We start from the raw sequence: 14,783 nt of genomic DNA on the forward strand, positions 1-14,783 counted from the left end.
ACAATAGCCGTATGGAGCCTCCTTAACCGGCTCCCACCATTGCATGAGGCCAAATCCCTTAACGAATAGTTTCATTTATACCTGCCTAGACCTATACCTCCAAGTAGTTCTGCTTCTCTGACCCCTGACTGATAGCAGGATTTGGTACAAGAAATGGAGTGGTTCTAGGAATCGGAATCTCGAAGCTGAATTCTCTCAGTTGATTCTGGGCTTTCTGAGATTGGTTGTCTGTTCTGAGTAAAGATATGAACGACTCTATTTCCAGTGGTCACCGGGACACTGCGGTCTGTGGCAGACTCTGGCAAAACTGTTTACTGCGATTATCCTCTGTAGATAACCTGCAATCAGATACCTAGGGAAGGCCAGGATCTCGATGAGCAAATACTTGGGGCCACAGACCACTTTGGTAAAAATAGAGAGTCTAATGGAGCTGGTTGCTTGTTTCTAAGGGTCCTGGAGAACTTGGAAGAAAGAGAATGACCATCTCAAGGCTGTAAATTCCCCAGCTCGAGGTCCACATGAGGAATCTGAACACTTCAATGGATGCCCGAAACACAAAACCCCCCAATCTCCTGTATACACAGTGAGGGCTGAGATTTCTGAAAGCACACCCCAGTCGAACCTGAGTGGGGCTGAATGACAAAGCAGCTTGAATCGCCTCCAGGGTCTGTTGTGTCAACATCAGGGCCTGACTAGAGAGGAATGGGATGCAGACAACTGGAGGAGTGCCATATGGGCAGGTTCTAACAAAACACGCCAAGAACATTTCCTAGAATCTTCTTCCCAGTGTTGCTCCTGTTTTCTAGGTTGCCAAGGAGAGGAATAGCCACAGGGTTTTGAGTGTGGATGTGAATATCCCAAACAAGCAAATTAAGAATGATTTGGATTCTTTTGTAATGTTAAAAAAAAAAAATTCAGTGGGCGTAATTTCTTTTGATTCATGTAACTTACAAACGATGATGTCTACAAGAATCAGTTCATAAAAGACACTGGTACGTCTTGATAATAATAGGCATCAGCTGCATTATTACGTTTACCATACATCTGTTTACGACCCTCCACCAAAATCCTGGCTAGCGTAGCGATGGCCTTTAGGTTCTTATTACAGGAAGTACAGGTCGTAGAAAACTCGATGCAAAAATCTGAATCCTTACCAGAGGAAATGGTGTTACGTTCGTTCTTCCAGTGCCGCATTCTGGAATTACTGCTTGAGCATCGAAGAAGTGAAATATGAGGACGCTTTCTACATGCACGGAGTGATTTTCCCCCAAACCAAACACATTTACCAGGCATTCAGCTTCCCACTTGGGTGTCAGCCCTTTTCTAGGGTAATGGATTTATTTATCTTAGAGCATGCACATGCTGGAAAGGCGGGAATGTGATCATGAGGTCACACCCTGAGCCAAAAGAAATCGAGACTCAGATGCTTAACCACCTGGGCCACCCAGGCGCTCTGGCTATGGATTTGTTTTTAATACCTGTACTAGGTGGCTAAACTCTGTTTACACAGAGCAGCACATATGCCCAGCTGAAATACTTAGGTGGCTGGCAACTAAGAGCATGCATGTGGCCAAATTCTGGCAAATGAGATGAGAGTGGACGGGGCATGCCAACTTCAGAGAAACCTGCTTAGTATGAGCTGACCGATCCAGGAGGGCGACTGCTCTCCTGGAATGTAGCTGTGGTAGCTGGAGCTCCAGCAGCTACCTAGATCTTTAGGTAATATTGAAAATAGGACCCAGGTATGGTAGAGTAGAAAAGTAGATAGTACATGGATCCCAGAGCTGCCCAACCCATCGTGAACTACGTATATCTGAATTCCTATCCTGTGTAGGCCATTCTTTTTTCCAATCTGTTAGTCGTAGCCACAATATTTCTGAGCTGATATACTTTGTGACCCTGAGGTATTTTCCTGTTCCACATGAACGAAGGGTACTGGGGCTGTTTTATATAATGAGATAGTCCAAATCCATTCTACGGTCACCTCCACAAAGGGCTGCTGATTTCCTGGGATGAGAAGGTTCTGAGAACTTGGTCTCCTCTCAGGGAGCAGCTGACATCTCCATCTGGAGGCTCATTATTCTGAGCAGCAGCACATCTAAAACTGACTCCCTTTCTCTTCACTTGGCCATGGGGGAGTGTGACTTCCCCCCACATCTCATTTTACTTCCTGCTGTCATGACTCTTTCAGCCCACTGAGTCGTGCCTAGACAGGCACTGTAAGCTGCTTCCATGGGGAGAAATGGCAGACTGGCTTGGCCGGGAGCTCCAGGATGATGGTCTCCCAAGGCTCATGGAGCCTCTCCGGTCAAGAGGCCTCTCCTTACACCTGCTCCTCTCTCCCAAGCTCTCAGAGGTGGCTGGCCCCTCTATTTCCACTTCTTCCGGTGCTTCGGTTTGGTCTCTCCAAAAGGTCCTCGTTTTTCTTGATTACACTAACTTTACACATTCTTTCTAACGAACACCAGTAACTTTTTCTTCTCCAGGATCATTGATTTCATCTTTGTTCCACAATGTCCATAACACCGTTCCATAGCTGTAATAGTCTTCTAGTGTGTGTCCACACTTAATGTATCTTTAAAAATTTCTATCTCCTTGTAGAAGGAAGTCCATCCCTGCATTTTAAAGCTAGGGGACAGTTTAACTGTAGAGTTCACTTAATTTGAATAGATCAACAGATTTTTGGTAGAAAGTAGTAGAACTTTTTGACCGCATTGCAACAATCTTATGAGTGAGGTAGCCTCTCTTCCTCAGATTAAAAGCCCTGGACTCAAGCAAAGTTTCCATAAAAATGAAAACTATGCATCTCTCCTTCCACCCCCCCAACACTTCTAGAGTATTACCATCCTTCTGTAGCTCAGCTGCCTATGTTATGGATAAGCAATCCCAAAACACCAGTGGCTTAACACTACCATTCCATTTCTCACTCTCATTACACGTCCCCTGAAGGCTGGGGACTTAGGCCCCAGCCTAAGATCGAACTCCATTCGATCTTACCACTCTTAGGGATTTAGGCCACCAGACTCCGCCACCTTTTAACTAAACCATCAGAACACTTGGCCTCAGTTGCCTGGGCAGGGAAGTGCCGGGAGAATTGTGCATGGGTTTTCCCCACCTCACTGCTTTTCACGTCCAACTGTCAGAACTCGTCACATGTCCCATGCAGCTGCTGGGGTGCGGCCGGGAAATGGGAAAAACAGAAGAGTAAACAGAATATTTGGAAGGAGTAAAGTTTCCTGTCCTAAGTTCTACACAGAACTGGACTGAAATCAGATTCAACACTTAAATTGAATCATCTTATAGTCGTTTGAATTAAGAATTTTTAGTTTTCTAATTAGACACCATTATTCTCCAAGCATATTAGTTTTTATTCCTTGCTTTAATATCAATTTCTTCTATTAAATCGTTTTTTTGTTTGTTTTTGTTTTTTTGCCTCACTCATTTGCTGTGCACAATTTACAAAGCTCTAGCAGATGTCTTCCCTATCTTCCTGTCAGGACAGCAAGGCTAATTCACACAGGCCAATGTAATTACTACTTAGAGGTAATTCTGCTTTCTTTCCCCCTCCTTGCAATTTGCTTCTGTACCCCTTGGCACATTCTACCCCAAAGACATGAAAAGTTACAGCATTTCTCACTTCCATTCTCCCCTCCACACCTAAAATGGTAGTTTGTTGTTGCTTTTAAAGGATTATTTATTTGGCAGAGAGAGAGAACGAACTCGGGAGCGGGCCAAGCATGGGGGAGAGGCAGAGGAAGAGGGAGAAACAGGCTTCCCGCTGAGCAAGGAGCCCAATGCATGACCTGAGCTGAAGGCAGCTGCTTAACCAACTGAGCCACCTATACACCCCCTAAAATGGTAGTTATCTAACTTCTGCTTGGAATGCCACTGCTGGGAGCCAGAGAGGTGGTCCCTGGGACCTCTCTTATCCTACTGGTCAACTTTTGGCGGGGGCCTTGATAGGAGAAGCTGGGAATTGTGCATTGGGCTACCTTGCTGTTATGACTTCCTCAAACTGTTCACTGCACCTGGCAATCTGAACCACGGGAACAGCAGGCGAATTTTGCTGTTTGGTTTGCTCCTAGGGTCCTTCAACCACTCAGATGTCTCATGCCACCTGACATCTGGTCTCCACCTGGGAAGAGTCAACTCATTCCTTGGGTTCCCAGTACTTCCGTCCAAAGTACAATCGAGGTGGTGTGGCTTCCATATCAGTTCATTTTGATAGTAGCTGCAGCATTTCAGGTGCGTAAGAACTGCTGGGAAGATCCATCCAAAAACCCACCAGATTACACTAATCCCTGATTCAATCAAGACAAACTTTTATCAAAAGTAAGGTGATCACACAGGGCAGTGGTAGATACAGCTTGCTTACTTTAGAGGAGCTTCCCTTATACCCCAGAAACCTCAGGAGTTATGAGCCCGCGAGGTGAAGGTCTCACCAGGTCTGAAAGCTTTGATTCTGGCCTTGCTACTGCCCTTTCCAAACTGGAGGCTTCCGAAAGAACAGACCACAGCAATCTATGCACTTCCCTTTAGCCTAATGCCTTCAAACGCTGGCCTCTCCTTGTCTTGAGCCAAGCTTCTTGTAAGGCCCTATCCTTACCCAAGGAAAACAGCAGAGTGCCCCCAGTATCCCTGAACAATAACTCTGCTTCTGATTTCCCAAGTCTGGAAAGCCCATTTCTCCACATCTACGTAGGTACCTCTGTTTATCATAGCACTTTATCGCTAGTTTTAATTGCATATTTGCTTGTTAACGTGGTGACTGGTTAGCTCTCTGACAAGATTACAGTATACCACAACCATGTTTCCCCCCCCGCCCAGTCACTGAACATGTAAGGCCTACTACAGTGCTCACCACATAAGTGTTCAATAAATATTCAACAAATTAATGAGCAAGGAATATTCCATTAATTCCAAATGGTTTGACATAGCTGCCCCTTAGAGTGTCCATTAAGGACAGGCAGTCACACCTATAGCATAAGCAACAAAAGCAAAAATAAACAAGTGGGACTACATCAAACTAAAAAGCTTCTGCACAGCCAAAGAAACCAACGAAGTGAAAAGATAATCTACAGATGGGAAAAAATTGTTTACAAACCATATATCTGATAAAAAGTCAATATCCAAAATAGATCAAGAACTCATACAACTCAACAGCAAAATAATCCAAATAATTCAATTAAAAAATGGGCCAAGTACCTAAACATATATTTTTTCCAAAGAGGATATATACAAATGGCTAACAGGTACATGAAAAGGAAATACAAATCACAGGTACATCATTAAGGAAATACAAATTAAAACCACCATGGTATCACCTCATGCTTGTTAGAATGGCCACGATCAAAAAGACAAGAGGATGGATGTGGACAAAGGTAACACCTGTGCACTGTTTGTGGGAATGTACATTGGTACAGTGACTAAGGAAAACAGTATAGGGTTCCTCAGAAAATTAAGAATAGAACTACTTGTCACCCAGCAACTCCATTTCTGGAATGTATGGAAAAGTAAAAACCCTAACTCAAAAAGGTAGCCGCACTACTGTATTCATAGCAATGTTATTTACAATAGGCAAACATGGAAACAACCTAAGTGCTCATCAATGGATGAATGACTAAGGAAGATGCGGTATGTGTGGAATATTACTCAATAATGAAAAAAAAAAAGAATCCCACCATTTGTGCCATGGATGGACTTTGAAGGCATTATGTATGCTATGTGAAAGAAGAGAAACACAAATACTGTATAATCTCCCTTAATATGTGTAATCCACTCATATGTGTAAACAAAAGAGTAAACTCACTGAAAAAGAGATCAGATTTTTGGTTACCGGAGGTGGATGGTTGTGGGGGGTGGTGAGGGAGAACTGGAAAAAGGTACAAGCTTCCAGTTTTAAGTACTAGGGATGTAATGTACAACGTGATGACTATAGTTAACACTGTTGTGTGACACATGAAAGTTAAGAGAGTAGATCCTAAGAGTTCTCATCACAAGAATTCTTTTCGGTTTATTGTATCTGCATAAGAAGGTGGTTATTAACTAAACTTACTATGGTAATCACTTCGCAATATATGCACATCATACCATCAATGCTGCACACCTTAAACTGATACAGTGACAATGTCAATTACTTTTCTGTAAAACTAGGGGGGGGGAAAGCAAAAAAGAAAAGGGGGGGGGAGGACAGTCAAGTAACAGCCAAAAGATGAAATGCATAGAGCAGGCTGGGGATTTGGGATTTAAAAAGAAAGCAAGTTTTTATAACGTGCCATTAGCTAATTTTAAGGAGGTTAACGCTCAGATCTTTATTTAAATCACTTGGGAGGCTGTGCAGAGTGGATTGGTACAAACAGGTGTCCACAGGAAGCAGGAGAGTCTCCTGCTGTGCTCCCCATCTGTAAAGAAACTTGGAAGTAAGATTAACAGAACTTTGTGACCAACTGGATGTGGCGACTAAGCAGAGGGATTTAAAACAATTATCAGGTTTCTGATGGCCACCAAATTAATTAGAAAAGAAGAGGAAGGGGAGTTCGGGATGAGGGAAATAACAGTCAACTTTGGGGCTTAAGAAATTTATGTCATTACCATTCATGGAACTGGATATATGGTTTATAGCTTGGAGCTACCACTGGGTGCAGGAATGGAGGATACAGAATATCCTGTGTATAATCAGCACAGAGGAGTCAGATAAACACTTGGGTAAAGATGAGATCATTCAAGGTAAGTATGTTAAAATCAAAGGTCCAAAGATAGAGTCCTTGGGAGCTCCAATATTCAAGAGTCGGAGAGAAGAGAAACTATCAGAGTTAAAAGACAACTTACTAATTAGGAGAAAATATTTATAAACCATGTACCTGATAAAAGGTTAGTCTCTAAAATATATATGAGGAACTCCTACAACTCAATGGCAGAAAAACTCATAAACCAGTTAAAAGGCAAAGTAATAGAGTTATCCGAAGACATACAAGTGACCAACAGGTGTATCAAAAAATGCTCTAATCAGGGAAATGCGCACATGTACACAGACACAAAGATGTCCCCTTAGACCTGTCATGGTGGTATTATCAAAAAGAAATGCTGAAGATGTGGAGAAACAGGAACCCTTGTGCTCTGTTGGTGAAAATACAAAATGATGCAGCCACTATGGAGTATAGAGGGTTCCTTCAAAAATTAAAATACATGATCCAGCAACCCCACTCCCAGGTATTTATCCAAAAGAATTAAAAATCAGGATTTTGAAGAGCTATTAGCTCTCTCATGTTCACTACACCACTATTCACTGTAGTCAAGATGTGGAAGCAACCTAATCCACTGACAGGTGAATGGGTAAAGAAAAGGTGATATATACAGGTGACCCTTGAACAACACAGGTTTGAACTGTGTGGGTCCATTTATTTGCAGATTTTTTTCAATAATATATTAGACATATTTTTTGGAGATATGCAACAATTTGCAAAAAGGCACAGATGAACCATGGTGCCTAGCTGTATCACGTTAATGTTTCCAGGACTGTATTATGAATATGACTGTACTGTATGCCATAAAAATTTTATAACAATTCATTCATTAATGTAATGCTAGGCTACCTGGAAGCTATCATTATTAATTACACAAGGCCACTGTGAAGCAACTATATTGATTATACTAGGTTACCATAGAGCAATCGTATTGCTGCTTCTGTTATCAATGCATGAATTATTCCTATAAAGAAATTTGAATTTTTCACATTACCTTTTCATTTTTTATGTCTAGTGTTAGTAATATGTATCACATCTACAGTATTTTGTATTATGTAAGACAATACTGATACAGGTCCCCACAGATAATTCATCTTATAAACAGAGAACATAAACTTATGGTATCGACTGTATTTTCTTTTCCTTATAATTTTCTTTTTTTTTTTTTTTTATTTATTTGACAGAGAGAGATCACAAGCAGGCAGAGAGGCAGGTAGAGAGAGAGGAGGAAGCAGGCTCCCTGCTGAGCAGAGAGCCCGATGCGGGGCTCGATCCCAGGACCCTGAGATCATGACCTGAGCCGAAGGCAGCGGCTTAACCCACTGAGCCACCCAGGCGCCCCTCCTTATAATTTTCTGAATAACATTTTCTTTAGCCAACTTTAAGGGTACAGTATAGAATACAGGTAACAGGGGCGCCTGGATGGCTCAGTGGGTTAAGCCTCTGCCTTCGGCTCAGGTCATGATCTCAGGGTCCTGGGATTGAGTCCCGCATTGGGCTCTCTGCTCAGCAGGGAGCCTGCTTCCCTCTCTCTCTCTCTCTCTGCCTGCCTCTCCATCTACTTGTGATCTCTCTTTGTCAAATAAATAAATAAAATCTTAAAAAAAAAAAGAATACAGGTAACATACAAAATAGGTGTCAACTGTTTATGTTATTGGTGAGCCTTCCAGTTAACAGGAGGCTTTTACTAGTTAGGTTTTGGAGAAGTCAAAAGTTACACACAAACTTTTGACTGTGTGGGGGTCAGTGTTCCGAACCCCCATGTTCTTCAAGAGTCAACTGTATACATACGATGGAATACTATTCAGCCTTTAAAAAGGAAATTCTGTAATACACAGAAACATGGATAAACCTTGAGAGCATTAGGCTAGGTAAAACAAACTAGTCACAAAAAGCCAAATACTGAGTGATGTGTCTAAAATAGTCTAATTCATAGAATCAGAGGGGAATGGTGATTGCCAGTGGCTGGGGGTGGGGACAGGAGGAAATGGGAATTTATTCAACAAGCATAAAATTTCAGTTAAGCAAGATGAAAAAAATTCTAAAGATCTGCTATACAACACTGTAACTATAGTCAACGATAACATATTATACACTTAAAAATTGGTTAAAAGGGCAGATCTCATGTTAAGCGTTCTTACCACAATACATCAACAGGCAGAAAAACCGAGGCAACGAGAGCAGAGAAAGGTCTTACTGAGTTTAAGGAGAAAGCTTCAAAGGAGTTCATGTTGCTGTCAAGTCATGTAAGGTAAAAACTGAAGAGTACACTCTACCTGGCTACAGTACGAGCTCAGATGACTGTCCTGGGTCATTTCTGGAGTGACACAAGGGAGTCAGACACTAGTGGCGTAAAGGGTAGATAGGAAATGGAAAACAGAAGTAGTTAGTTGAGCGTAGATCACCTTCAAGGGCTTTGCTGACACACAAAGAGGATTACCTTGCTGTGCTACTTTGTGATATAATGAACTTTCCACCCATTCTCTATGAAAGATTTACCAGGGATTAAGAGTTTGTTTACTCCTAAAATAAACCAAAAAATGCTGGAAGACAAGGCAAAAGGAACCTAAGGTGATTCATTACATTTTTGTAAGACGAAAGAGAGGTATTCAATGGACAGTGTTATCAAATGTTCACAGTTGGCCAAACAGAAACAATTATGAGTTCGTTAGACCATAAAGGGAATGCTCACATGACACACAGGCTTGGTTGTCTTCTCCAGACAGTATCACCAGTAACCTGACAGCTGACTGGATATTTAGCCCAAACTCATCACTTGTTTGGGAAATTCGATGGTAAAGAAGCCAAAAAAAAGCCTCACCCAGGAGGGAACTTCTGGTCTCTTCTAACAGGAAATGTCTGAGAAAAGCAGAAAGTCCACCACAAGAACAGCGCTGTGATTTTCAAACTGCATGGGAGTGCCGTACTTATTTGAAAACAATTTAATACCATTATCCCTATCCATACTTCTGTAAGGAACAAAAATGAATATTGTAACTTTTCTTTTGTGCTTTTACCTAACCTACTTTGATAGGAAGACTATTTGAGAGGTACCTCAAAAAGATCTTGAGAAGCAAGGGACCAGCGTTTTGAACCAATTTCAATGTAAATGTCAATTGCGAGTTAAAAGAGAGAGAGTAAAACCCTTTAAGGAAACATTATCTGAAGCAGAGCTGTCCTAAGATAATGCACACAAACCAACATAGTCTATTTAATAAAAAATATTTAATGCTGCCAAAAAGTATAAAAATACAGTAGGAATGGCAGTACAATACAAAGTAGTCTTCCTAATTTATTTCTTTTACATCTTTCTACATTTCATACACATATTAAAAACTTACAATATATCAAATTAGAGGGTTCTGCAAAGTCGTCTGCTGGTGGTGCTCTTCGTTCCCTGGATGTAAAGTTTACTTTGTAAACAGACAAATGTGAGGCAATCTACAGGTTTATCAAGCCTCACTTTAGTCTCCGGAGTGGGCTTCAGGTCTTGCTTTGCACATCAATGGTTCAAAATTTATAGCTGCAGAATATTCTCAAGTCATGAACATTTAGGTGTCTGTCAATCTTGGCCTAAAACATAAAAAAGAAGTCATCTATTCAATTCATATTTACCAAACACACAGACGTACATAGATACACACAAACATAAAAGGACTAACAATGAACTAAAAAGGCAACTAAAAAAACATTCCAACATGTCACATTCAACCACACTAAGTGCTTCACTGTGATCTTGGTAAAATCTGCTTCTGTGCTAAATTTTCGAACAGAATTGGTGGTGTGAGGCAGACTCATGTTAAAGCACCATAACTCATATGGCTTTTTTCAAGAATTACTAACTATGAGCTTCTCAGGTCATCCTGTATCACTTAAGAAATGACCTCCATGGGAGATATCGACAGACAGACAGGTTTTAAAAAAATGTACCCACAACAGTTTTGCAAGATTATATGGTATGTGCTAGACTTACCAATACTTTGGAATTCAATGCAAAAGTCTAATCCAATTTGGACCTCCACTGTATCATACTGCTAAAATATTAGGAACGTAATGTTGAACAGAAGTTGGCTTAAGTCTTTAAATCACGGACTGTTAGCAGCATGCATTTTGTGTCCTGAAGGATAATACTAATGATTATAGCAATACAGAACCAAAGTGACAGGATTTAAGTTATCAATATAAAGAAAAAACAGACATAAAATAATTGACAGATTTATTGTATCTGAATGTCAAAAGTAAAGATTAACGAGAACTTAAGCAACAGATGGATGAAATAGCTATTTTAAGGTCAGTTTTGAATGTATTTCATAATATTCGCAGTAACTGAATTTTGAGATATTTCCTTCCCGACTTCACGCACTAGGACCAAAAACCCCCAAATCTAAATACTTGTCATTATTGTGTCTCCACATATATAAATAGGAATATAAACCACGTCCACACATTTCCCCAAAACATTTAGTCAAAAATCCTCAAATATTGTCAATTGGGCTTTTTCCTGACTACTGACTCTTCCTACTGAGAACACCAAGGCCCTGGTGTTCTGAATGCCCTATTATTCTATTGTCCAGCAGGGACACAGAAAGTCAAGTCCATCAAGAAAACATTCTCGGGGCGCCTGGGTGGCTCAGTGGGTTAAAGCCCTCTGCCTTCAGCTCGGGTCATGATCCCAGGGTCCTGGGATCGAGCCCCACATCGGGCTCTCTGCTCAGCAGGGAGCCTGCTTCCTCCTCTCTCTCTGCCTGACTCTCTGCCTACTTGTGATTTCGGTCTGTCAAATAAATAAATAAAATCTTAAAAAAGAAAAGAAAACATTCTCATTGGATGTCTGGAAGTCACAAACCTTCTATGGGTGCTTACTGCAGGGTCCTACTGAACCCTGTACCTTAGTGGATGGAAGTAAGGAAAGGTGCTTCTTACCGACTGCTGCAAAATATATTATGATTTCCCACACATTCCGGAAATCTGCTCATCAGAACAAAGTAGCTCAATCCAATCATGCTAGGTGAAATGAAATAATGGTTTGGTTTACAGAATATCCTGATGTCCAGTATTTCTCTGACTCAGTGGCAGTTCAAACAGTTTTCACATAATTTTTTGGAAGTAAAAACTTAGATTTGCTTCACTTAAAAAATAAAAAAAGCGTTACTTTGGATTTTAACAGGTAAAACTGGTTGTCTCATTTTTTCCATTTATGTATTTGAATATTCCATAAAAAACAGAGTATGTGTCATAATGGAAGCAGCGTGACGTTTGGAGTTACTGGAATTCTACAGACAGGAGTCTGAGTTTCAGCTCTCGTGTACTTTACTAGCTGTGCAATCAGGGGCAAGTTACTTATTCTCTGACTTGGCCTTCTTATCTTAAAATAGGGTAATGTATCTAGAAAAGGTGTTAAGAAGATTACATTCAGATTATGTATTAAAGCTGTCAGAAATGCATGTTTCCAACATACACTGTTGTTTTCTCTGGCACAGTGCTAGAGATTCACTTACTCAGGATAAACTACTGTGCATCACAACAACTAAAAGAACCTGATAGCGTTTTTAAAAATTCACTCTTTTTTAGTTTGAAAATATTATTTGGGGGGGTGGGAATAAGAAAATAAGATAAAATCATGGGGAGTGTTCACTGTTTTTAAAAAATGTATTTATTTGCAAGACTAAAGACAAATGGGATTTACACTTGGAAGAAGTATGTTCACTTGAATCATTTGTTCAATGTGTCAAAATAAAACGGATTCAAAGAAATTAAGTGGAATAAAGAGCCTGCTTGCCGCTCTCTCTGGAGAAGCTGCCTGCATATACTGCCCACAGCCCTTGTTCTGGAATGGAGCCAGCTTTACAGACAGAATGATCTTCCCAAGTCAGCTCTACACCTAAAATAATAGAAAGTCAAACTGCACCCAGACCAGTCCTTGCCATCGATACTCATACTATTTTTTTTTTTTTTACTGAAAAGAATCATAAACCTCCTGTAAAGTGAGCAAGGCACTGCCTTATAGACAAAACAAACATCTAGTTTCCCTCTCCTGAATTACCAAACTCACAGTAACTTGTTTTTTTATGGTAGTAATTTGAAATACCAACACCACCATGTCTACAAAATCTGTCTAATTAGAGCAACAATAAAGAATTGAGGCTTTTCTTTAAGAAATGGTCTCCATATAAATTCCCATGCAATTCTCCTTACAGCTCCCCAAAATACACTATGTAATGAAAAACCAGACAGTACTGGACTCCATAAGCAAGGTTGCCACTATTATCCTATAATTTCCATAGTCCACTGTACATTATAAAACCAAAACAGAAAGAGTTCCAAAGACTGAACTTTTCATTCTCCCAGTGGACTTCACAGAGATCGTCCGAGCTCTTGAAAAACTCTTGTCAGGTTGTCACTGATAAAGACAAAGCCTTTCAACTCAAGTAAAAGCTTCTCGTCTGATGCACCACTTCACTCAGCAATGCTCTGTGATGGAAATAAATGACAGTGAGGAAAAAAATTCTCCCCAAAGAAGTTTCCAGAATTTAGTAGCCAAAGGAGATAACCACTTCTCTGAAGAGTGTTGAGGAAAAGCACCTGTGCAGAACTGGCTGTTCTTGGAGGAATGTGAATGGGGTAAATATCGAGAAAATTCCTGCTGGTAAGGGAAAAATGAGATGTCCAAACTCATACCATGTTCCCAGAAGTCTGTTCTTTCAAACACTACCCAAGAAAATGAGTACCTTAAAAATTCTAAATTCAAAGCTTAAATAGTCAAATCTGGGTGAACCACGAAATGACTATATTATGGCGAGTACGTGGAAAATAGCCTAAAGTGTGCACGATCTGGACTGGGGATTCCCGGGTAGAGCAGGTGCTACGCAGCTTACACAACCTGAGTTTCTTCCCATGAAGGCGTGTCGTCACTTATACGTAACATATCCCATGGAACGAGAGAGAGCTGGAAGTTCTAAAATAGTCATTTTCTCTTGCAGAGGCTGGTGGTGATAATGTCCTATAAATACTGGTTTGAAAATGAGTGTAAGAAGAAATGGAATCAAATCCAAACAAATGAACTAGGGAAAAAGATGAAAGGGACAGGTCAACTCCAGAATAAATCAGCCAGGGAATGAGCAAGACCTGCATATGAAGTCAGGAGAACTTAGTACTGTCATGTGGAAGAATATTACCTTCAAAATTTTATTTGTAAGATTCTGTGCCCTGAGCCTCTGAATAAGTCAAGGGCAAATTAAAGGTTTCTTAAAGTAAGAGAGACTTAATTAGCTCCTGATGTAGAAATAGGGAACTATTTCTACTAAATGCATTTAGTACAAATTAGTACAAATGCATTGAACTAAATGCATTAGTTTCAGACCAGGATCACTGCAACCAAGTTGGACCTCGGCTTCCCCCACCCTGGGCGCCCCCACCCTGGGCGGCAGCAGATTCCAAGAGTCACACCCTTGCTCCTTACCACCCACCCCCCTAACAAACCCACATGGACCGCTGGACAAAAAATAAATCAGTGTTTACAGCAGGTGTGCTTCCTAGACTTCTGCCTGAACTCAGGAAAAAAGCAGATGATACACATAATGGCATTAAGCTTATGCAGACTAGATTAAATAAAACCTCTGTTAAGTTTTGTGTCTGAAGGTAAAAATTAAGGCTGACTGATTTTAAAATCTGCACAATAACCAGGCAGGCACTTCGGAGATGTAGGTACTTGTTGAAATAGAGTACACAAAGGTTAATGACAATTTCTAATTTAATCAGCTTCTGGCCTGTGGCTATTTACATAGAATCTAGTCAGACGTATTTTTCTAAGAGGGAAATGACTGGCAGAGCGTTAAGTCTTTCTTTGAGAATAATCTAATTCTACAATAGACCACATATAGGAGACTTTTCAATGACAGAAGCATAAAACACTGTAGAAATGTCCAGCCTCGGGCTCATTATGGCTTAAGAATACAACACCTACCTCAAAAGCTTGTTGTACGGATAAACAGGGTAATCTATGAAGTGCTCATTAACACAGGGCCTGGCGCATAGTAAATG

The 14,783-nt window shown here is 40.6% G+C and overlaps 1 protein-coding gene across 1 annotated transcript in view; it reads right to left on the reverse strand.

Annotated features, from left to right (window-relative positions):
* Positions 1–9,949: 9,949 nt before the first annotated feature.
* Positions 9,950–14,783, reverse strand: part of PTPN2 (protein tyrosine phosphatase non-receptor type 2) — an 81,947-nt gene continuing 77,113 nt past the window's right edge. The window contains 1 exon segment of the mRNA XM_047697034.1: positions 9,950–10,316. Coding sequence (XP_047552990.1) covers positions 10,295–10,316 — 22 coding nt within the window. The 3' untranslated portion in view covers positions 9,950–10,294.

The sequence above is a fragment of the Lutra lutra genome, chromosome 12, assembly GCF_902655055.1.
Source record: "Lutra lutra chromosome 12, mLutLut1.2, whole genome shotgun sequence".
NCBI classification, from domain to species: Eukaryota; Metazoa; Chordata; class Mammalia; order Carnivora; family Mustelidae; genus Lutra; species Lutra lutra.